Raw genomic sequence first — 25,277 nt, forward strand, 5'->3', positions numbered from 1 at the left:
TAAATGATTAGAGAAGGAGCAAAATAAATTATTAGAGAAGGAGCAAAAAGGGTGGTGAATGGGAGGTGCAGACAGACAGTTCCAATGAAACAGTGACGTGTGAGCAACAACCCTGTGGGGGTAAGGAGCCATCCAGGGGGTCAGGGAAAGGGCACGACAGCACCAGTGTGGTACTTAGCATGAGAAACTAGTCGCTGTAATGAGCCTTAAATGAAAGCTACTCAGTCAGCGCTGCACACATCAGCAATCAGGTGGAGCCTAGGGCACATGATTTCCAAGAGTTTTATTAACCAAGAGAAAACAGACACAAAGTATATGATGTGTGGGTTGTCCTTTTCCTTTCTTTTCTCTGTGGAAAAAAGCGCACGTGCATTAGATGAGTGCATTAATGGCAGCTGCTCAGAGGTTCACATCAAACAAAATGCATCAACACACATTAGTATTTATGGTCACCACAATTACAAGACATGCATTTCACTACTCATCAACTATGTAGAGACTGGCCCAGTCTCTAAGCAAACATGCACACACTCACAATATTAAGGATTTTTTTGATATATGACATTCTACAATCTGCCCTTTTTATTCAATAATATTTAATGGAGCTTCTTTCTGTCAATGAATGCAAAAAATATGGACTTATATGAACCATTTTTCAATAGCTAGATCATATTGTATTGATGCACCGTAAGATATGTATGGATCTTTTTTGATAGAAATTAGAATCTCTTTAGTTTTACATAATAATGGAATAAAAATGAATAACATTTCAGGGTCCATTTTTGCAACCTTTACAATACACAAATCTTGAGAAATGAGCTTGGAGAGGATTTTATAATTTTAAATTTTAATACATATCAACAGACTGTTTTCACAATTATGTCAATTTTATTCCCAGAAATAGATCATGAGTTTACCAGTCACCAGCATTGGCTACAGTCTTAATTTTCTATTAAGTGCAAAAGAATGTATTTTGTCTTAATTTTTTCTACCTCCTCATTATGGAAAATTTTAAACAAACTTAAGGTTTTTTTTTAAATGCTAAAATCAACACCAAAAGACAGAACCTTCAAAATTTAGCATATTTGTATCATCTGTCAATATGTGTGTTCATTTTTTTCTAACACATTCACAAGTAGGGTGGAAATGTCACAACAAATCACATCTAAAAAGTTTTAATTTGCATCTTTTAGAAATAAGCACTTTCTTTTACACTATTATTGTACATGAATTACATTCAAAAGAGTTAAAATTTGCTAGTCTCCAGCTTAAATTCAAATATTCCCAATTGTTTTTAAAATCTTTTGTTCGAGCTTTTAAAAAAGCAAACAAAGCTTGGATTTAAAAAATCATATGCTATAATTTTTTATGTCTTTCATCTCATTTAGTCTAAAGCATTACCCTTCTTGTTTTGGCACTCATAGTTTTAAAAAAGATTAGGCCTGTTGTCTTACAGAAAGCTGTACGATTTGGATTTGTCTGATGGTTTTCCTCAAGGTGTCATTTTACTCTTCCCTCTATTCTCTGTATTTCTATGAGCAGAAATTTAGAACTAAAATCTGAGTCTGACTCCAATTACATATTTCTGGAAAAACACGTCTTAGGTGTTTTTCCTAAGGTACCTCACTCTGCAACAGAGCAAGGGACTCACAAAGCCAGCTGGTCCACTCCCATCAGTGCCAAGCTTGGTCATTTCAATACACTGGAGACCACGAGATCTCTCCAGTTTTAAGACAGATTTTCCATTTTTATTGAATAGTAATTTTGGTGGTCATATTTTGTCACCTGAGAAGTTCCTCTCTCAACAAGCTTTTCCTGTTTTACATTTTTTAGCATGCATTAATTATTCTTGCCTAAAAATTACTTTACTGGGAGTTATAGAGATTTATTAGGAGTTACAGTGATTTATTAGCTGACATTTGTCTATAAAGAAGAGCTTCCTCTCATTAACTGGGGTATAGTCACAGTGCCTCCAAAAAAGGCAAAAAAATTATGTTTAATTCTTTCTACTTCCCAATTTTTTGAATAAAGAGTTATCATAATGGTCACCTCCATTGAAAGCAGAGGAGAGTTTTCTCGTCTCTCTCTTTTTAATTATTCCTCAGTGTTTAAAATTTTATGTAATGAATCCATTATTTCCTTTATGATTTTGATCTTAAGTTATGCTTAGAACAGCCATGCTTACCCCAAGATAATAAAACTTCAACATTTCTTCTGGTCTCTTATAACTAACTTTGCATATACTTAAATCATTTCATTACCTGAATGTTCTATAAGAAGAAAGTATGGATCCAGCTTTTCCTTATTCATGGATCATCTCCTAAATTTTGACAGGTAGTTACACAGACAGATATAAATATTTGATACTTTTATTTTATTCATCATACATACCTACACCATTTTGTTTGTTTTTAATAGTACATGTATGATTCTAATGACAGCAATAATGCACCAAATGACTCCCTTTAAAGACATAAAATAATTTGTTGTTTCCTGATTCAGAAGCACTTCTATAAGTTGGCCATAATTTGTTCACTTTTCAAAAATGTTTATAACTGGATTCAGAACAAAGAAATTTTAAAAGGACCAAGTAGAAATGCTAGATTTGAAAACTACAATAGTGACAAATGAAAACTTATTAGATGGGGCTTAACAGAAATCTGGACACAGCAAAGAAAGGAATCTGTAAACTTCTAATTACCCTGAAACTGAAAAAGGGAAAGCATTTTTTTTTTAAAGTAGGATTCAGTATCAATGGAGTATTATTTTAAAATGTGGAATTTTATTAAGTTGTGAATATAAGAGAAGTAGGATGTTATTTTATGTGCAATTGGCATTCCAGGAGGAGGAGAGAAATAATGAGCTCAAAGAATATTTGTGAAAACAATGACTGAGGTCTTTTCAAAATTGTTGGAAGTCATAATCCACAGACTCAAGAAGCTCAGTGAACTCTAAATGGAATAAATATATAAAGAACATTACTTAGGCATATCATATTCAAACTGTTGAAACCCAAAAATAAAGAGCAGAACTCAAAAGCAGGTAAAGGAAAAAGGCACATTATGTATAGGGAATTAAGATACAAATTAAAGTTGATTTTTCACAAGAAACAATGAAGAGTATAAGATAGTAGGATGGAATTTATAAAAGGTTAGCAGAAAAATAACTTAAACTACACGTCTATACCCAGTGAAAATATCCCTCAAAAATGATGGTTAAAAAATCCCTTCTCCATACTTCCTGAAAATTTCAACCCTAAAGTCATTGAGTGAGGTAGAACAATGTGGGCATTCATGGTTTGAAGCGGGATTTCATTAGTGGCCTAGTATGAGGTGTCAGGTCCCAAAGAGGAAGAAGGGTTATCTCAAAGTGTAGGGGAAAATGGGCACAAGGTAGCTGATCCTAAGAAAAGTAATGAGAGCATCCTCTGATGGTACAATTCACTGTGGGATGACAGAACCCTAGCTGTTTACTGATAACATAATTCTATATATAAAAAGTCCTATGAAATCTATAAAAATGTATTAGAAGGACTAAATTAGCTTGATTGTAAGAATATATGTATATTTGGATATACAAACATACTAAAAATGAATTCTGTATTATTGCTTATAAAACTGAAAATGAATTAAAAATATTAAACCAATAGCATAAATACATACCTAGAAAAAATATAGCAAAGCATATACCAGATTTCTATACTGGCAGTTACTAACTATTGCTGAGAAAGATTAAAGTAAATAAATGGAGATACATAACATATTTGTGGATTGGCAAGCACAGAATTAAAGATTTCCATTCTCCCTACATGGAGCTATAGATTTCTAACAATATTTATTAAAATGCCACAAAGCTTTTAAAAATATTTAAACAAGATGATTCTAAAATGTACATAAAATGCAAAACATCCAGAACAACCCAAAGCATCTTAAAATTTATGCTGCTTATTACAAACCTACACTAATGACAACGATGTATTACTGGCATGAGAATAGAAAAATAAATCAATGGAGAAAGGAGTTCAGAAATAGACCCACTTACATATAATTGAATTCAACCAAGAGTTGAGAAATATTGTTTTCAATAACTGATTCTGGAACAATTGAATATCACATGAAAAAGTGAACTTCAAGGCCTCCCTGGTTGTGCAAGGGGTTAAGTCACAGCACTATAAAGCAATCCGCAGCCACTGCAGCACGAGTTTGATTATCAGCGAGGGAGGTCATCCACCTGGCACAGCAGACCTCTCCTGTCTTGCTTGCTGCTCCCCACAGCAGTGTATTTCAGTAGATCCACCTGTTCTGTTCCCCACTCTGTCTCTGGTGAATCCTCTCACTCCCCGCACCTCTGACCTGTATCCCATTCTTATATGCATAAATAAATCTCTAAAAAACAAGAAAGAAAAAGTGAACTTCAAACCCCCTTTCACATTTCACCCCATAACTAGCTTGAGGTGTATCATAGGACACAAAACATACTAATCATGAAAGAACAATTCATAAATTGAACTTCATCAAATAAAAGTTTCTGCTCAAAAGGTAGACCTAATGCTGGTGACTAGAAAAAAAAGTATTCCATTGCACATAAATCAAACAATGGATTTGTACCCAGAACACATAAAGAACATTTTCAAATAAATAAAATAGATGAAAATCCAATTAAAATGGACAAAAGACTGACAAATCCACAAAATAATATATACATGTGGGCAATAAGCACATGGAAAATTGCTCAAATCATTACTTATCAGGGAAACACAAACAAAATATAAAAGGGCATACCATTTTATCCTGTAAGAAAAGGGCCAAATTATAAACAAAACACTGTCATCACTAAATGTTGGCACTGACAAAAATGTGAAGCTATACAATCACTTTTGTGTACCATTTGGAAGTTTATGATAAAGTTAAACTTTTATCCTGTGACTCAGAAATTCCATTCCCAGAACATGCAAAACTAATCCATAGTGATAGAAATCACAAAGCAGTTGCTTAGAGAAGGCGTGGGGATTAATCAGAAAATAGCATGAGTGAACTTTTTTGGGTTAAGGAAATATTTTACATCTCTTTCTGAGCTGTGGTTATATGTGTGTACACCACTTCTAAAATGCATGGAACTGAGCATCCCTGGTGGTGCACAGGTTAAAGACAGTGCTATCAAGCTATCACCAGCCACTGCGGCTGAGTTCAATCCCCAGCCAGGGAACAACACACATGGCGCAGCAGACCTCTCTGCCTTGCCCACTGCTCCCCTCAGCAGTATATTTCAGTAGATCTACCTGTTCTGCTCCCCACTCTGTCTGGTGAATCCTCTCATCCCCCGCACCTCTAGCTTACATCCCCCATTTCTTGTACGCATAAATAAATAAAATTTTTTAAAAATAAAATGCATGGAATTGAGCAATTGTTAGCCTATAATTTTGTTAGCCTATAATTGTTAGCCTAAAATTTTTATTTCCCCCAAAGATTTATTTATTTATGCACACAACAGCTGGAGTACAGGCCAGAGGTGTGTGGGGGGTGAGAGAATTCACCAGAGACAGAGTGGGGAACAGAACAGGCAGACTGACTGAAATACACTGCTGAGAGTAGCAGTGGACGAGACAGGAGCGGTCTGCTGCGCCATGTGGGTAGCTCCCTGGCTGGGGATCGGACTCATGCTGCAGCGGCTACAGATAGCTTCATAGGTTGCGTCTTAACCCCTTCACTGCTAGGGAGGCCCAGCCTATAATTTTGAACAATAACAAAAAAACAAAAACAAGCCATACTCGTTGCTTCCACTTGTTTCCAATATATATTTAAAAACTAGTACTTGGGCCTCCCCAGTGGCGCAGCGGTTGAGCGCTGGGTTGCGAAGCTGCCTGCAGCCTCTGCGGCGCCGGTTCGATCCCCGGCTGCTCCCCGGCCACCTGAGGAGGGTCCCACATGGCACTCCCCGGCCACCTGAGGAGGGTCCCACATGGCGCGTGGACCTCTCCTGCCGCCCGCTGCTCCCCTCAGCGGTGTACTTCGGTCCTTCTGCCTGTTCTGCTCCCCACTCTGGCTCTGGTGAATTCTCTCACCCTCCCGCGCTTCTGACTGTGCCTAGTGCTTGTATAAATAAATAAATAAATCTTTAAAAAAAAAAAAATAAAAACTAGTACTTGATAGGGATGCAATCTCAAACATAAAACTATGAAAACAAAGCAAGGTGAAAGTTACCACAAAACGCAAGAGAAAGGCCTTCTCCAGAGGGGAGAGAGGGGTCCTGGCTGGGCCATGATTAGGAGGAATAACCAGGGGGACTTCAGGGTAAGAGAATACCCTACTTCTTAAGTCATAGGTGACAGTTACATGAGTCTTCTCTTTCCAACAATTTACTAACATGTACTTTTACATCATATACTTTTCTTTTTTTTAATTTTAAGATTTATTTATTTTTATACAAGAACCGGGGTACAGGCCAGACATGCGGAAGGGTGAGAGGATTCACCAGAGACAGAGTGGGGAACAGAACAGACAGAGTGACTGAAATACACTGCTGAGGGGAGCAGCGGGCAAGACAGGAGGGGTCTGCCACACCACGTGGGATTCTCGCTGGCTGGCCTGGATCGAACCCGCGCTGCAGAGGCTGTGGACAGCTTCACAGTGTGGCGCTCAACCGCCTGCGCCACCAGGGAGGCCCTATACACTTTTCTTAATGTGTATTATTATAGTTCACTAGTTAAAATTTTAATAAATGTGTTTCAGCTTCATCAACACATGCATACACCCACAAGAAAAAGTACTGAATGGCCCATTTGTTCAGCTATTGAGCTTAGCACATATCACAACTGGCTGGATGAGACATATAATGAGGAGAATAAAATTCATATAATCCTCAACTTAAAAATCCCTAAGAAAACTAAGATCCAGAAGATTAAATGATTCACATAATTATGTTTCATTTGGCATTCTGGTATCTCAGTTAAATCCACATGTTTTAAAACATATGCAGATGTAAAATGAATAACTAAAAAGGAAATGTGGAAGGAATGAAAAGGTCCTTACTGACACAAACATGCAAAACATACATTATGCTTTGTGTCTTGCATAAACCCTGAAAAGTCAGAAAAACTAGCTCTATGGCAAAAGAAATATCTGGGCAGCCACAAAGAGATTAAATCTCTTCTGCATACAAACAAGCATAGCTCTACTTTTTCCCTCTTTTCAGAAAGAACAAATAAACACAAAGTAAAAGTTAAGGGAAAAAAAAAACCTAATAAATGCAACATATTGTGTTTAAACCACAGAAGACAGGAAATTTAGAGTTACAGATTCCATGGTAAGTTTTAATTCTATCCTTGTGTATATGTTTTATTAAAAAGTCTTTCATTACATGATTACATAACACTAGACCACATAACAATCAGTTCAGGAAATGTTTATTTTACAATGTGTAGAAAGAAAATATTTTATAGTATAAATTGTAGGGAATTAGTACATTATTTAGGTAAATTATTATATAAAATTTCTTAGAATCCTGGGCATTCACAGAATGTTAATATAAGTACCTCTTTTTGATTATCTTCTAAAGAACATGAAATTTAACTCATAAGCAGACACTGAAATTTGAAAGCTGGCCTTTATATTTAAAGGTTCCTTTGAAGTATTATTAACATAGGACATTAGGATTTTAGCATATTTTGATCATGTATGCCAGGGATTTTGTACAAAAGGACAATGGATTGAAGGAAATCATCACAAGGAATAGCACTTGGAATATAGCCACCACTCAAATGACTGAGGGACCAGATAACAGAACACCTATAAGAAGCGAAAATTACATGAAAATTATGAAGACATAGATGGCACACTAATAAAAAAAGATTTTTAACACATCGTCTTCAGTATAATACAGATCAAGTGTACAAAAAATAATAGCCACTGAAGACCTAGGTAACATAATAAAGTAGAGTTAAGCATATACATCAGACTCTACACACTTCTGATAGGGAATACAGCTTCATTCAAAACTTCACAAAAATTTGCTTTATATTAGTTGATAAAGCAAACATCAATAATTTCCATAACAAAGAAATAAAACAATCAATAGAGTTTGACTAAAATAATAAGAAAGATCTGATAAAAACGAAAAAATAAACAGATTCTTCCTTGTGGAATTAAAAAAAATTCCTTTAAACACCTCTAAACACTAAAACACTAAACAAACAGTGAACACTAAAGCACTAAAGCAAACTGAATTCAGGAATTCCTAAAAAATAATAAGGAACACACTTTATATCAGAATCTACAAGGAACATTTAAAGCAGTCTCAAAGGAAAACTCACAAAAAAATTACTTCATTATTATTTTTAAAAAATAAAGGGAAAGGCATCTCTGGTGGCACAGGGTTTGTTAAAGTCTTAGCGCTGTAAAGCTATCACCAGCCACTGCAGCAGCCAGGGAGCCAACGCACATGGTGCAGCAGACCTCTCTTGACTCGCCTGCTGCTCCCCTCAACAGTGTATTTCGTCACTCTGTCTGTTCTGTTCCCCACTCTGTCTCTGGTGAATTCTCTCACCCTCCCGTGCTTCTGACTGTACCCAGTGCTTGTATAAATAAATAAATAAATCTAAAAAAAAAAATAAATAAAGCAACTACTATTCTCCAGCAATTAAAAATAAATAAATAAAAATAAAAAAGAAATCAATAAGGAATTAATAAACATAGAAGATATTTATGAAACAGAAAATAAAAGCAAAACATCTAGTTCATAACTTTTTCAAGAAAAAAAGTCAAAATAAAGAAACTGAGATGCTATGATTAGAGAAAAAACAGGAGCTCACATACACCAAATTTAAAAATGGCAATGGATAAATAACCATTGTAAAAAAGCAAAATTTAAAAATCATAAAGCATTATTTTGTAAACTACCATTCAAATAAATTTGATAACCTAAATGAACATTTTTTAAGGAAAAGTAGATAGCCAAAATTGAGCCCATTAGAGTAAAAAGTATAAATAAATCAGTTTCCACAGAAGAACTAGGGGAAAAAAATGTCACAGTTGGCTCCTCTGTTTGCAGTTTAGATTTCTATTAAATCCTTAAAATTTAGGTGATTTCATTGTATATTATTCCAGAGTATTGCAATGACAGACAACTCTTTAATTCCTTTTTAAAGCAGGAGGTATAACGTTTTTACCTAGACTGATGTAGCAACCTTTTTTAAAAATAAAAATCTACAGAACAATCCCATGAATATTATTTAAATACATTAAATAAGATTAGCAACTTGAATCCTACAACACACTTGGAAAAAGTGTACTGTGACCAAATGAAAGTTATTCCAAGAATACAAGCTTGATATGATGTTTGGAAGCTCATTAATATCATCCATTATATTGAAAGACAGAAAAATCATAAAGGAGAATATGGAGCATATTCTCCATAAATGTTTAAAAAATCTTTGACAATACCTATTTTTGATATTTTTTAAAGATTTATTTATGTATGCATATAAGAACTGGGGTACAAGCCAGAGGTGTCAGGAGCAGGGTGAGAGGATTCACCAGAAACAGAGTGGGGAACAGAACAGGCAGACTGACTGAAATATACTGCTGAGGGGAGCAGCGGGCAAGACAGGAGAGTTCTGCTGCGCCATGTGGGTAGCTCCCTGGTGGACCAGGACTCATGCTACAGAGGCTGCAGAGAGCTTCACAGTGCTGCGCTTAACCCCTTGAGCCACCAGGGAAGCCCTGTTTCTGATTTTTAAAAACAAAACACTTTAAAATCACATGATGTGTCAGAAAACTAATGTCAATAAGTAAGAAATTAAGAGATTTCTAAAATATGGTAATATATATGCACATTTTCATCCTTAAGACATTGTTTTACTTAACAGAGGAATTTTCACTAACGGCAGAAATAGGTAGAGGCTTAACATCACTACTAATAGTGTACTAGAGACTTAACTAATAAAATCAGAGAAGATAAAATCAATTTAAGGAAGAAGGATGTATATAGAAGAAATAAAATTTTGGAATATCCTGGAGCACAATTCAGTTAAGTTTTCTATAAAGGGCCAGATAGTAAAGAACATGGTCTTTGTGGGTCATTAAGTCTCTGTTGCCGCTATTACACTCTGCCAATGGAACTTAGCAGCCAAAGACTATAATATAAATGAGCAAATATAACTATGTTCTAATAAAACTTTACTTACAAAAGCAGAATTTAGCCCATAGGTCATAATGTGTCAACCTAGAGAATTAATAATAAAATGAACTCAAATAAGGAGAGTTCCACAAATTAACACACAAATTAACACCCAAATATACAAAGTGAGTAGTTTTCATAGAGATGACAATCAGATAAAGGATATAAAGGTAGGGGGAATTTTTAAACCCTCAACAATGAAGATTAAATACTTAGGAATGAACTGAACAGAAACGTACAAAATGCATATGAAGAAAACTTTAATACACTCTTCAAAGTCAAAGAACTAGACTTAAACAAAGGAAGTTTTTATAGTTTCACTATAGCTAGTAGGAAGTTAAGACTAAGGGGAGGTAGGTGAAAGGTATATGGGGATTCTGTACTCTGCTCTCTCTTTTTTGCAATGTTTCTGTAAGTCAACTGTTACTTTAAAATAGAATTTAAAGAGAAATTCAAAAAAGCAAAGAGCCTGAGGTGTGGAAAAACAATCACAGATATTTCTTAAGTTCTTAGCTTCAATATTTTTAATTTGTTTGGAGTTTTATAGTATTTATTAGAAAATTACATTCCCCAAAACACAAGTGTTAATGGCTTATTGCAATGTTGGTTTTATTTTATATACTTGAAGGTCAAATTACCTCCAGATGAATTCTGTACATATTAAATAGACACTAAAAGTTCAACAAGAAAAGAAAATCCAGCAATATTAAACCCATTTTTTCATGAATTTAAAATATCAGGGTGCTTGTTACTCCATTTCAGAACCTAGGAGCCATATAATTAATATGAAATAATTTATCCCACTGAAAAGCAGTGTTCTAAGATTCTGAGAGTTAATCATTTTATGAAATAAGTTTTCTTAAGAAATAACTTTTAATTCAGTAGGCAAACCATTATGAAGATCCTTCTTCTTCTTCATGAAAAATATATGAGAATTGAAAATGCACAAAGTTGATAAAACTATGCTATGAATATATAACTTTAATGTGATATGAAATCTAAGTTTTAGCCACAGTCATAAACAAATCACTAAAACATGAAACTATCAGTCATTAAAACAAGTTTATAACTTATGAACTACCTAAGATTTATACAGGAGAGAGACATTTGTCACTTACAATAAATAAATACAGAGATACAATAAATAAATATATCAATAATAGTATGTCTAAAATATGATGCTAATGCTGTTTGAATTCTCACCAAACCCACAACTGTGTTTTCTGTAACCGCTTTACTGCATTTATAAATATATTTGTGGGGAAATCACATACACAAGTACAAAAGGATTCATCAACCTCCTTGTCACACAAAAAAAGACATTCGGTTTTACCTTATGAAACCTTGCCATAAAATTAGACACTTTTGATCACTTTCTCTCCTTTAAACACTCTCTTTCAAAAGACAAAAAGTAACTCAACCCATAGACAAAAAGTAACTCAACAATGGATTAAAGACTTGAATGTAAGACCTGAAACCATAAAATACATAGAAGGAAACAGGCAAAACACTCCATGATATTAGCTGCAGTGATATCTTTAAAGATTTTTATGTAACCTCAAGAGAAACAAAAAGTATATAAACATATAGGACTACATCAAACTAAAAAGCTTCTGTGCAGCCAAAGAAACTATCAATAAAACAAAAAGACACCCTACTGAATGGAAACAAAAAATATTTGTACATCATACAACTGACCAGGGGCTGATATCCAAGATCTACAAAGAACTCATAGAATTCAAGAAAAAGAAATAACCCAAACAAAAAAATGGGCAGAAGAACTAAATGGACACTTCTGCAAAGAAGACATACATACGGCCAACAGGAACATGAACAAATATTCATCACCACTTATCCTCAGGGAAATGTAAATCAAAACCACAATGAGATATTATCTCACACCTGTGACAATGGCCCATATCAACAAGATCAGAAGCAATAATTATTGGTGAGGTTGTGGAGAAAAAGGAACCCTCTTACACAGTTGGTAGACTGGCCCTTATGGCAAACAGTGTGGTGGTTCCTCAAAATATTAGAAATAGGCCTACTATACGATCCAGCAAATTCACTCCTAGGTATCTACCTAAAAATACAAAAACAGTAATTCTATGGAATATATGCACGCCTATATTTATTGCAGCACTATTTATAATAGCCAAGGATGGAAACAACCCAGTACCCAAGGACAAATGAGCGGTTAAGAAAATGTGGTATAGGGCCTCTCTGGTGGCACAAGGAGTTAAGACACAACCTATGAAGCTATCCACAGCCACTACAGCACAAGTTCAATCCCCGGCCAAGGAGCTACCCACATGGCACAGCAGACCTCTCCTGACTCACCCATTGCTCCCCTCTGCCGTGTATTTCAGTCAGTCTGCCTGTTCTGTTCCCCACTCTGTCTCTGGTGAATCCTCTCACCCCCCACATCTCTGGCCTGTATCCCAGTTCTTGTATGCCTAAATAAATGAATCTTTTTAAAAAAGAGAGAAGATACGGTATATATACAAAATGGAATACTACTCAATGATTAAAAAAAAAAAAAGATGAACTCTTGCTATTTGTGACCACACCAGCAGGGGTGGAGAGGGCATGACTAAGTGGAATACATTAGAAGGAGGAAGACAAGTGTCACAGGGTTTCATTTATATGTAGAGTTTGGAAAAGCAAAACAAAGGGTCAAAACCAAACCAATAACAAATTCTAGAAATCTGTGTGTAGAATTAAGGCTACCTGAAGGGTAAGGGCAGGGTGAAGAACAAAGGGTAGAGGGCCCAGTGGACTGTGGTGGAGCACTATGGGTGCCTTGGTGATGGGTGTGGTGCGGGAGAGGCCTCTGAAGAGGTGTGCTCCTATACCTCTGATTCAGATACAGTGTGTAAACCAAACCAGTGTTACCTCAGTAAGATAAAGTTGTTTCATAATATTCCTGCCATTTGTGACATCATCACTGGAACTGGAGATTATGCTAAGTGAAATAAATCAGAGGAAGAAAGAAAAATGCTGGATGATTTCACTCATGTGGAATATAGAGAAACAAAACAAAGGACCTGATAAAACTAAACCAAGACAAAATCTGGAAATAATCCTGCAGAACTGAGGCTACTAGAGGGGAATGGTAGGGGTAGGAACAAAACGGGGATGGGGCCCAGTGGTGTATAATAAAAGGATATGGGTGTTCTGGGGTGGGTAAGGTGTGGTGCACATCTGAGGAGGTGTGAACCTGTTTCTCTGAATCATACAGTCATGCAAACCAATGATAACTCAAAAATAAATTTAAAAGAGAATACAAAACAATACGATAACTATTACCCATATCAATTATACGACATGGGGAGGGGGAGAGTGGGGACCAAAGGGTGAATAGAGCCCAGTGGACTATGATGGAGGACAGTGGATGCCGTGGTGGTAGAGGTGGGTGGTGACATGCATCTGAGGAGGTGTGAACCTATATGGTTTTAATATATGACTCAATAAAAAACCTATATGGTTTAATTAAACCATATATTATTAAACCTATATGGTTTAATATATGCCTCAATAAAAAAAATAAAATTTTAAAAAGAAGATAAAAAAATGTTAAGCTTTTCATCATAGTATTTAAGTTACAGGATATCATGGAGAAGAGTAAGCATCACCGAAGACTTGGCAACCTCTGTCACACAAAGGACAGCTATATAGTGGTAGCAGAGGTATGACCTAGATAGCATAGCCCCCCCTTATCCATGGCAATACAATCCAAGACACCCAGAAGAACCCGAAACAGAGATAGTACCAAACTCTGTCTACACTATTTTTTCCTCTAATATATATTCACCTATGATAAATTTTAATTTGTAAATTAAGCATAGTAAGATTAACAACAATAGAACACAACAATTATAACAATATGTTGTAATAAAAGTTATGTGAATGTCATCTCACCCCACTTTCTTTTCCTGAAAATATCTAATAGTATGTAATATTTTGGGGATGTTGGTTAACTGGTGAATGAAACCTTAGAAAGGGAAAATGGCTAATTAAAGGGGACTACAGTGTCATTCATAGATTAAGGATGGTTTAAGGAGATACATGTACGAGTGCCAAATTGACAAAGGGTGAACTTGTATTGGCTAATTTTGTGTCAAATTGACTGGGCTAAGGGAGACACAGATACTGGTCAAACATTCTACCTATTCCTGTGAAGGTGTTTTTTGGGTGAGATGAACATTTAAATTGGTAGATATTATGTAAAGCAGATTACCCTCCATAATGTGGGTGAACCTCATCCAATCCATTGAAAGCTTATAGAACAGACCACCTCTCTGGCAAGAAGAGTTCCGCCAGCAGGTCACTAAAACATGACACTCCCTGAGAAACAAAATGAATGAAAATTTATTCAACTGCTTCTGAAACTCAAACTGCAACTTACACCTGAGCTTCCTGTCTGCCAGACTGCTCCATCAGAATTTGGACTCCTCAAGCTGCCACAATTTCATGAATCAAATTCCTTAAAATCTCTCTCTCTCTGTGATTCTCTCTCTCTCTCTCTCTCTCTCTCTCTCTCTCTCTCTCTCTCTCTCTCTCTCTCAGCATATCTAGATATAAATATATAGATCTACACGCTCATTCTGCTGGGTTCTGATTCTCTGGAGAACCCAAAAGCAACAAATGTAACCCATATGAGTTCCCCCCTTTATATTATATAATAGAATCTTGCACTGTTCTCAAATTGCACCACATGTAAATCTTTTATTCCAAATTAGACAATAATTTGCTTCAGGACCAAGATCATAGTTTAAAATCCTTTGTTTCTTCCACATCAGTTCATAGTTTGCAGAACTGAAGTGAGGAACAAAAAAGGTACTATGGCAAAGCTACCTAGAATTACCTGGGAACTCAGACAAAGACACAGATAATTCTCCCCTAGGAGGCAGAGGAAAACTGTATTAATTGCACTAAGGTTTCTGCGAGGAAAACTGGTCACTGGGTATTTTAATCTTGCCAATATGCCCAATTTCAGCCGTCCACCCCATCTAAGAGAACATCTGGCTGTGTTCTGATTTGGTAACCTTGAGGCCTTTCACATATATAAACATATCTTACTTTTTCACCATTCAGGCACATCAATGCTAAGTGATGACACTATGGCAGGACAACCCACATTTCCCCCGACATTCAAAACATCTCTGTCCCCTGGGTAACTTACATCATGCTCTCAGGTTCTACAGCACAAGCACCAACTGCTTTGGTGACATTGACAAGAAGAGCTTGGTTCACACCCACAAGGAGGTTGACGAGCGGCTGGATGCCACCACACCTCCGGACAATGACTCTGTTTTCAAACTCCTGGCAGCATTCTCCCAAGGCGCCGACCACATTCACAAGAACTTCTTCAGGCTGATCAGTCAGAAGTCCTACCAGGGTTTCAATGACTTTGTATTCCCGAAACCTAAGTTCATCACAAGAAAAAGAGAAGGGGAGGGGAGAGAAAACAGTATTATTGTGTCATAAAGTTAACTGACGTGTTAATAGACAAAAAACTATTATATGTCTCTACTCTATGCTCGTTCAATCCCTATGAAAACCTTATGATATTGATACTATTATAATTCCTCTCCTGAGAAGGTTGAGCAAGGATTCTACTATGCTAAGGGTTTCCACTCCATATTTCAGAGACAATTTTACAAGAACAAAGCAAAACAAACATATTTTATGCCAAATAGAAAGAACACGTGAATGTCTTGCTAAAGAAAATCATCACATCAAGGAGGATACTGTGTGAGCTCTAAAATATATATAAAGAGACAACTTGAAGATTAATATAAAATGGTCACAGAGTTTGCATAGAATTACTTTAAAATTTGATAAAATCATATTTGAAATTGACCATTGGTAAGAGGTGGGATGGGAAGCAGGACCGTTTCCTTTCTGAGAATCTCTTAATTCTGTCAACTTAATCTAGAATGTACGGCTATGAAAACTACAGAAGTAGCATTAGAATGGACTGTATTAAAATTGCATTAAATTACATGAATGTGTTTCCATGGTCGTATTTTCATTACTGAATATTGAACACCTTTTCTCTTACTTGGTCACATTCTTTTTGCTGATGGAACACTTCCATATTGCCCCCGTGACAGCCGCCAGCCTTTCTTTATTGTCAGTGTTACTGAGCAGACTGGCCAGAGTTTTAAGTCCCCCGTGCATCCGAACCAGGTCCCGGGTTTCCTCATCTTCAGCACACTACACAAAAAGTCAATTCAGAGGCTGTCAGTGATCAAGGCAAGTCAGGCTGTCAGTGATTGCTAAAGAGGTTGCCATTCTAGTAGCTATAAAGCTTCTTCCAGAGAGTATCATTTTCTGAACAATCCTCCAAGTAAAATATAATTCTTCTCTATACTGGCAGCTATCTGACAATGTGTCTCTTCCCTTAACATGATTTTGGCAATGTCTAGTAGTTTCTACATACTTGGCAATTCTCCCAAACCAACCCTGAAGTAGCCAAGGCTTCCATGGAGACAGAGGAAGAGGTAGGCAAGGAACCCAGAAATTCACATGATGGATGGGGGATTTTTGCAGTGATGCAATTCAGAGTCTTGGGGAAATTTACTCGAGAAGATAGATGAGTTGATAGGGGCTCAGCAGGCTCTTCAATGACCCTTACAAGCAATTTTCCCAGTAGCCTCTGTGCCCTGAACAGTGGTAATGTCAATAGCGAAGAACACACTCAAACATGTTTATCCATGTCTGTGTATCCTACGACATAAATATGCACTGCATAGATGTTCCCAGCCGATCATCCTTCCTGGGTAATAGAGCTAAAAGATAAATTCCATATGTGATTTACTCTTTCCTAAGCCAGGTTGGTATCTGAGGCCATGTGTGGCAGATGCATGTCATGCACCATCCAGGAGGGTTTTAAGAGAAATCATCCTTGTGATAACCACAAGGCACCTGCCATTGGTATCGTCTATGTGTAATTTTTGGTTCTTGTTTAGCAGCAACTTTCAAAAATTAAACTCTATTTCTTACTTACTCTTAATGGTTACTCATACAGACATGTATGCAAGTCGAGGTTATATATATCCTTGTTATGAGCCATGTGACCCCTCAAAATTCTGATGTTGAAGTTCTAACCCCCAAACCTCAGAATGTGATGACACTATTCAAAGATGAGATGTCTAAAGAGGTAATAAAGGTCAGATGAGGTCACTGAAATGGACTCTACTCCAACATCACTGGTGCCTTTACAAGGAGAGGCTATTAGGACCCAGAGGAAGCACCACGTGAGGGCGAAGCGGGGAAAGCACACGGACATGAAGACATTCATGCTCAAGCCAAGGAGAGAGGTCTCAGAGGGAAACAACTCTGTCAGCACCTTGATCTTGGGCTTCCAGCCTCCAGAGCTGAGAGGAAATAAATTTCTATTGTTAACACCTGCGTGGTGTTTTGTTATGACAACCCAAGAAAATTTAATACAGTCCTCTGCTGACATAACCCCTTCTCTGACTCTACCTTTTTGGAGGCACATTCTCTCACTTGGCATGTTTTAAAGTGCATTCCTTCAGGAAACCTCTGGTTAGGGAAAAGCTGGTGTGGCCAGTAACCAGTCATATACTAGTTTGTCAAAGCTATTGTTGCTTCTCTTTTATCATTCTAATCTGTTTTCTGCATATTATGAACTTTAGATCCCATGAAAAGTTAGTGAAGATTAGAAGAAGCAAAATCATAAAAAGATAAAAGAGGAGGGCCTCCCTGGTGGCGCAAGGGGTTAAAACGCAAACTATGAAGCTATTGGCAGCCACTGCAGCATGAGTTCGATTGCCAGGCCAGCCAGGGAGCAACCCACATGGCACAGCAGACCTCTCCTGACTCGCCCGCTGCTCCCCTCAGCAGTGTATGTCAGTCAGTCTGCCTGTTCTATTCCCCACTCTGTCTCTGGTGAATTCTCTCACCCCCCACACCTCTGGCCTGTACCCCAGCTCCTGTATGAATAAACAAATCTTTAAAAAAAAAAAGATAAAAGAGGAACACACACATCACCAACACACACACACTCCTTCACCCATCTTGTCCTGGTAGGAAACAGATTTCCTGAGATCACTAGATTGGAACAGGATCATGAAAAGCAGTACAGAGACACCACATCCATATTTAGCTATTTCCCACTAAGGGAACAGCTTTAGCAAACAAGCTCTGGAAGTGTCTTCAAGAAATGTCAATGATCAGATGTGAAGCAGTTTTCTCACTGACATATAGGGTGTCTGCTACTAACACAGCACAGTGGCTCTTATACCTCTGTGTACAGGAAAATCCTCAGGGAACCTGTCAAAATGCAGATCCCAGGGCCTCCCTGGTGGTGCAGCTGGTTGAGCACCGTGCTGTGGAGCTGTCCTCAACCTCTGCAGTGTGGGTTTGATTCCTGGCCCACCAGGGAGATACCCACATGGCGCGGCAGACCTCTCCTGACTCACTCGCCCGCTGCTCCCCTCAGCAGGGTGTTTCAGTCAGTCTGCCTGTTCTGCTCCCTGCTCTGTCTCTGTCTCACCCTCCCACGCCTCTGGCCTGTACCCCAGCTCTTGTACAAATAAATCAATCTTTAAAAAAAATGCAGATTCCATAACCTCCTCCCCAAGAATGAGACCTCAAGAAAGGATTCCACTGGAATCCACCCCAAACGCCCAGCGCCCCCTTACCTGGTAGATAGCCATGGCACAGTGCTCCTGCAGCTCCTCGTTCTCGCTATTGAGGTTCTTGACTAGATTTTCAATGATCTTTTCTGCCTTGATTACAGCTCGGTAGCTTTCCTAGGAGCACAAGTGTACATATTTCTGCGCTTATAATGCGAACACAAGAATCTATTCACATGTATCAATAATGAAACTGAACAGACAGTAAATAAACAACATCGTCCAAGCTAAACATAGTGATGTAACAATGAGGATTTAACCATAATTTTCAAAAATGTATCACACGGGAAGCAATATAATGATCTATTAGTTTGTTCTCTGATAGGTGTTTTGTTTTTTTGTTTTTGTTTTTTGAGGAAAAAAAAATCCTTAGCAGTCATGATAATCTTCAAAATTACTTTTTGACTAAAGCTCAAAGGAAAGGAAAGCAAGAGAAGCAGAGCTTGTGCCGGCACCTCGGATGCACATTCTTGCAAGGTCCCCACCACCGGGATCAGCATGTTCTCCGGGGACGTCTTCAGCAGCCGCGCCAGCAGCGGGATGCCCCCCGCCTTGCGGATGGCCTCCTTGTTGGCATAGCTCTTACTGCAGCTCCACAGGGCCAGCGCCCCGCAGCGGGCCACCTCCACGTTCCTGGTCTCGTAGAGGCTGAACTGCGCTGAGGCTGTGGAACTCTGCCTGAAGTCCAGGAGGGCCACCTGCAAGGACAGACAAGGGCGACAGACGTGGGGCCCTCCAAGTAAGACAAGGCGCCCGGCAAACGCTGCACGGCTGCTCCAGACTCACCTCGGTCGAAAATGACAATGCTTTTCAAAACTGACTTTCTACTTCGCAGCCGTGAGTAAATGCAAAGAAGCAAAGAAACCCTCCAAAACCCAGAGCCCCTCCCCCTCCAAATTCAGAAGCTGCTGCTTTTCCTCCTCACTAGAAATTTAATGCCACCACGACCACATTTTCTTTCTTAATATTTTCCATTTGCATTTTCTTGATGACTTGGGGTTTCGAACATCTTTTCATGAGCTTATTGGCCATTTTACATTCTCTTTTGTGAGTGAGATTAAATCTTTCGCCCGTGTTTAATTGGGTTTCTGTCTGTATTGTCGAGTTGTAAGTGTTCTGTATATATTTTGGATATAATTCCCTTTAGATAGCTATGTTTGAGACTTGCCTTTTATTTTCCTTTACATCTAATTGATTAAAAGTTTTTATTTTCTTACATGGTTGTTCATTTCTGTACCGTATTTGACGTCTCCCCTCAGGTGTAGTCCCCCTACATCTCCCACCACCACAGCACCCGCCCCTGTCTTGCCCCCTCTCGCTCCCCCGCCTTCACATGCTGCAAGTTACTTCACTGGTCTCAGCTCACTAGGCTCTTGTCCAATCGTTCCCCTTACAAGCCACAGTGAGGAGAAGAAGGGTCTGCACATCTGACTGTCCCCTTGAGGAAGGGCCCTCCAGCGAGGTCACCGCACCGGCCGGGTTACCCACCTGTCGCGTCCACTGCGCAGGTGCTCGCTCCCCGACCCCGCGCTGTGCGCGCAGGTGGTCGTGTGGCCAAAGCGGCAGGTGAGAATCACCACCATTTTTTAATATTAACGTTTTTTCAAAAATTGAGACTGAACGTGCTTCTTGGTGACTTGCTCATGTATATATACAAAAATCATTTTCAAGGACATGTTACACAAAAGGCCGATTCCCAGCACACGCCCCGCGGCCGTCCAGTGTTCCGGGCAGGCGGGGGAGCAGCAGGGCCTGGCCGCTGGGGCCCCTGGGTGCTGACGGCCGCTCCCGGTACTCACCAGCTTCGTGATGCCCCCGTGCCGCCTCACAGCCCGCCGGGCTCTTCTAAACTTGGCCACATTTGCAATTGTCTCAGCTGCCAAGCATTTCAGGATCTTGTGTGGAGAATCAAGTATATTAACCATAATTGGTAAGCCCCCAAGGTCAACAATATTCCGTCTGATTTGGGGATGGTGACTGATTTCCTTCAGAATTTTTAATGAACCAATCTAAATGAGAAGAAAAGTTACATAAGAAGGAGTACTTAAAAACGGACAATTTATAAATCAGAGACATCCTGCAGGGGAGGAGGCGGGAGAGGGATCAGAGGGATGGAGGAGGAGCACAGGGGACTGAGGTGATGGTGCACAGGTGTGTTGGGGAAGGAAACTATGGGGACTACCCCTGGGAGAGTGGGGGGAAGCAAATATTGTTTAAAAATGGACAATGATGTAAAAAAAATAATATTAAACACAATAAATATTTAGAGATAAAAATAAAAAAATTTCAAAATTAGAGTGCTTAAGATATAATTGGTGTTATATTTTTATAAATTCCAAGTCTATCTAAAATCCTCCCCCAATTTAATTATTCAAAGAGATATTTCCTACCCCCAGGGATGACGCATCGCCTCTGTATTATCCTTCTATTACATAAAGACACTCATCATTTAAGAACAGAGTAACACAAAAGAATCAGAAGAGAAGAGCAGTGCAGTTAACAGAAGCAGCAGGTTGTTAGAAATAATAGCAGATTATTAATAGCAGTAATTAACAGCAGATAAGGCAGGAAGCAGCGGGAGTGGCAGACACCCAGCACGAACAAAAGGACCACGAGGAGGCCTGGCCCAGATTCTTCATCCATGTGACAAAACTACTCACTTTACATTTGACTTCATCTGTATCAAGCAAATTTATTAAAACTTCAAGGCCTCCAACATCCCTGATTGCCAACTGGCAGGTCTCTTGAGCTAAGTTGAAATCTTTCATCGAACATAATGCAATCACTGTAGCTGTCTGATTTCCTCCCTACAAAGACACAATGCCCCAGGATAGTTAGTTATGATCACATTGTCATAGAAATTACCAAATGACTGAATTCATGAACTGGGAAAGGTGCCTCCCCACAGACAGCACACTAAATTTTAAGTTCTCCAAGTGGCTTATAATTTGTGAAATGAATAATGTAGCGCAGAAACACATGAAAATCCATACAAAGTATCAAATCAATACTCCAATTAAGAGTCAACATTTAAAGGTGATCTGTTTGCTTAAACCAGCTAATAGTTTTTAGCACATTATTATTTTAAGTAGAGTTGAGGGGCAAACCTTGGAAGATCAACTGAGGTATTTATGTTTTATGCAGATGTAAAAGGTAGTCTATGTGGTTTCTGAATAGAATAACTGTGCCACACAACCCACTTCTGAAATTTATTCTTACAGTGTACTTAGAACAGTCTGGAACAGGGAAAACCTGGAGAAAGGAATGCCATGGAGGGGGAGCAGCACAGCAATAAATACTGGAACCCTCAGTCAGTGGAATTGGGGCTGTGGGTTGGGAAGAGAGGAGGAAATTCCATTAAGACATGACCATGAGGGCCAATGGGCATATGATGGAGGAAAAAAATAGAAAGCTTCACACTTGTGATCAAAATGCGAGTCAGTGTCCACTTAGCTGGCCTCTACCCTCGAGAGTAGCAGGGAATTGTTCCTTTAAAATAAAAAAAAAAAATCCAAGAGGAAAAAAAAAAAAGCAAACACTGATCAGAGAAAGAGACCTGGAAATTAAAATCAGAATTCGCTGCAGGAATTCTTAGGAAATGTCCACTGATAAGAATTCTTTGAACATTTTCTGTAGAACACAGCACAATTCACATTACACACCACACAATTCACAACTCACACACCTACTGCTACTGAGACTGGCTGGTAAGAATTCCACTGTCAGAACTGAAATAGTCTGTAAGACACTAAAGCAGCATTTCCAATGATGCTCAGAATAAACTATTTTTTTTAAAGGTGCTCATAAAAGACAGCCTAGGATTCCTACCTCAAAACATAGTACCAGTGACCTCAAATAAGTCCTTTTTGAGGGAAGACACCTTCAAATTATGTTTAACTTGCTAATCATTAGTTTTTATTGTCATAGCTACCACACACTCACGTGTAAAGACTTAGCACAAAAAAAATGAAAATTATATTCAAGCTTCCCAACCTCTTCCTTCATATTATACATGGACACAAACGTAAATCTTCTTTGTGAATTCAAGACAATATGTTACCTACAAAATAAGAAACTAAAGTGGGATTACTAGCAAGCAAAGATGACAAAGTGGTGGCAAGGTTTAGACTTAATCTCTTCCTTTTACTCCTTGCCAGAAAATTCCTTCCACATCTCTAAAAACATTGTGAACCACTCTCTATAGTGACATCACTGACAACTTCCGTCTTCCATTCACAATGATTCTCCCTGTGGCTATATTGGACTGTCCTCTAGTCAAGATTCAGTTTAGAATAACAAGATATTTAATTTTCCTACTAATATTTAAAACTAGTTCTGGGCCTCCCTGGTGGCGCAAGGGGTTAAGATGCAACCTATGAAACTATTCGCAGCCACTGCAGCATGATTTTGATCCCCAGCCAGGGAGCTACCCATACGGCACAGGAAACCTCTCTGACTCACCCGCTGCTCCCCTCAGCAGTGTATTTCAGTCATTCTGCCTGTTCTGTTCCCCACTCTGTCTCTGGTGAATCCTCTCACCCCCCCCCCAACATACACACCTCTTGCCTGTACCCCAGTTCTTGTATGCATAAATAAATAAATCTTAAAAAAAAAACCACTAGTTCTGTTCTCACAACTTTGAATGTCTTCTTCTTGACATAAATTTTACCATCACTAAATTTCCCACAGTTGGTTTTAAAATGATAAACTATTTGTTACTGTCCCTTCATGTTGTCTTATTCCCTTGTTTGAGGGCACAGTGATGCCCCACACTAGCAGGTCTAGAACTTCTTACAGGAAAATAAGGGGGAGATATTTTGTAAACTGTAAAGAAGACTCTAAATCCATAATTAAGGAAAATAATACAGAAGAAATCAAAAAAAAAAAAAAAACAGAAAAACAACTTAGGAAAGGAAAGAAAGCTCTTTTCTGCATTTAAATGGTTTAGGAGGCAGAAAGTCCCCCTGGGGGACCAGAAGGAACAGAGGTGGGTTTGAGATTAAAGGTTTGAAAAACACCAGATAGAGAGAGTTCTTTAGGCAGAGGCGTTAGACTCAGGAATAGAAAGAAAGCAGGAAGACAAGCTTTCAGTTAAGGGATGTCTTCCCCACCCAGACAGCTCCCTGAGGAAGCAAGTACTGGCTGGAATTTCTTCATTGTGCATGATCGAGGACTGCTATTCTTGCAAAGCATTTTCTTTTTGGTAACAATTTCCTGCTTATATACCCAGCACAACTGTTGTTTCTTATTTCAAGTTCTCTTAGTTTTTCTCTTTAGTGACTTCTGTCATTTCACCTTTATTTCATTATTTACACTGAAACCCACAACACAACTTTTTAAAGTAATGTATTATAGTTACAACAGATGCCCCCAAGGTCAAAGTTTCTATTTTTTTTTTTAATTATCTCTAGGCCAATTTTGAAGTCAAAGCATGGAAGGTTTACATTTATCATTAAGTAGCTAGATCTTTACAGAAAAATAATTTCTCTAAATCATCAGGTTTTTTTTTTTAAATCTGGAAACATATTCATAAGGTTTGAGGGCATTTTTTTTAAAACAGTTTTATATTAGGGAAAGTTAGTTTTTCCACATTTCAGGATTTAGCTCCACTCTTGTCACTGACCATATTCCCCAAAGGATTATAAATCTCTCAGAATGAATACCAGGGGATGGGAGCCAAAATATTCAACATACAGAGCCACAAATGTTAGCCAATTGCTATTCTTTAAATACCAGCTATGTCAAAGGATTTTCAAATGTTCATTCTACTTTGACCAGATGCCATAAACATCTCACTCTGGAGAAGTAGTGTGACTATGCTCCTTTTCAATTAAATCACCCCTGAGAATGCAATTAGTTGCCAATACTTATTTTCACATTTTGTCATACATTTGCATTTGTGAGGTTTCAAGAGCTGGAGAAAACATAGTAAAATATTATTTTACTAGCTTTTGCAGAACGCTCCATAAGCTTTTCCACTGCTTAAAGTAATGCAATTCTTTTACTAGTTGTCTTCCCACCCCTGCTTCTCCTCAAACATCTCTAGGTTCTGTCAGCTTTTGGATATTTTGCAGCTCACATTCCTTTCTAGGACCAGGTGGTATTTGTTCATTGTCAAAATCAGGTTTCAACCATACAGAGTTTGAATGAATATTGCTTTCTCTCAACTTTTCTCAAAATTTCTTTTGGAAAGGCTGATGAATAGAGGACATTTTTCTAAACAACGTTTTTTCATTATTTTAAATAAAATCTTTGAGATAAAATATTGCCCTGATTGGTACACAGGTTTCCCCTACTATCCCCCCTCCCAAAAAGGAGCATTTCTATAATACCCTTCAAGAGAGAGGGAGGAGCACAGGGGACCGTGGTGATGGTACATAGGTGCCATGGGGAAGGAAATTCTATGGGGACTCAATCTGAGGTGATGAGGGGAAG

The 25,277-nt window shown here is 38.2% G+C and overlaps 1 protein-coding gene across 1 annotated transcript in view; it reads right to left on the reverse strand.

Annotated features, from left to right (window-relative positions):
- The window catches only part of ODAD2 (outer dynein arm docking complex subunit 2), a gene marked incomplete at both ends in the record, with an annotated part of 128,600 nt that overhangs the window by 58,644 nt on the left and 44,679 nt on the right, over positions 1-25,277 (reverse strand). Inside the window, 6 exons of the mRNA XM_084254063.1 lie at positions 15,359-15,601; positions 16,241-16,395; positions 18,849-18,959; positions 19,298-19,540; positions 20,642-20,851; positions 21,503-21,649. Coding sequence (XP_084110189.1) covers positions 15,359-15,601; positions 16,241-16,395; positions 18,849-18,959; positions 19,298-19,540; positions 20,642-20,851; positions 21,503-21,649 — 1,109 coding nt within the window. The remainder of the gene's footprint in view (positions 1-15,358; positions 15,602-16,240; positions 16,396-18,848; positions 18,960-19,297; positions 19,541-20,641; positions 20,852-21,502; positions 21,650-25,277) is intronic.

This window comes from Talpa europaea (assembly GCF_964194135.1).
Source record: "Talpa europaea genome assembly, chromosome: 14".
NCBI classification, from domain to species: Eukaryota; Metazoa; Chordata; class Mammalia; order Eulipotyphla; family Talpidae; genus Talpa; species Talpa europaea.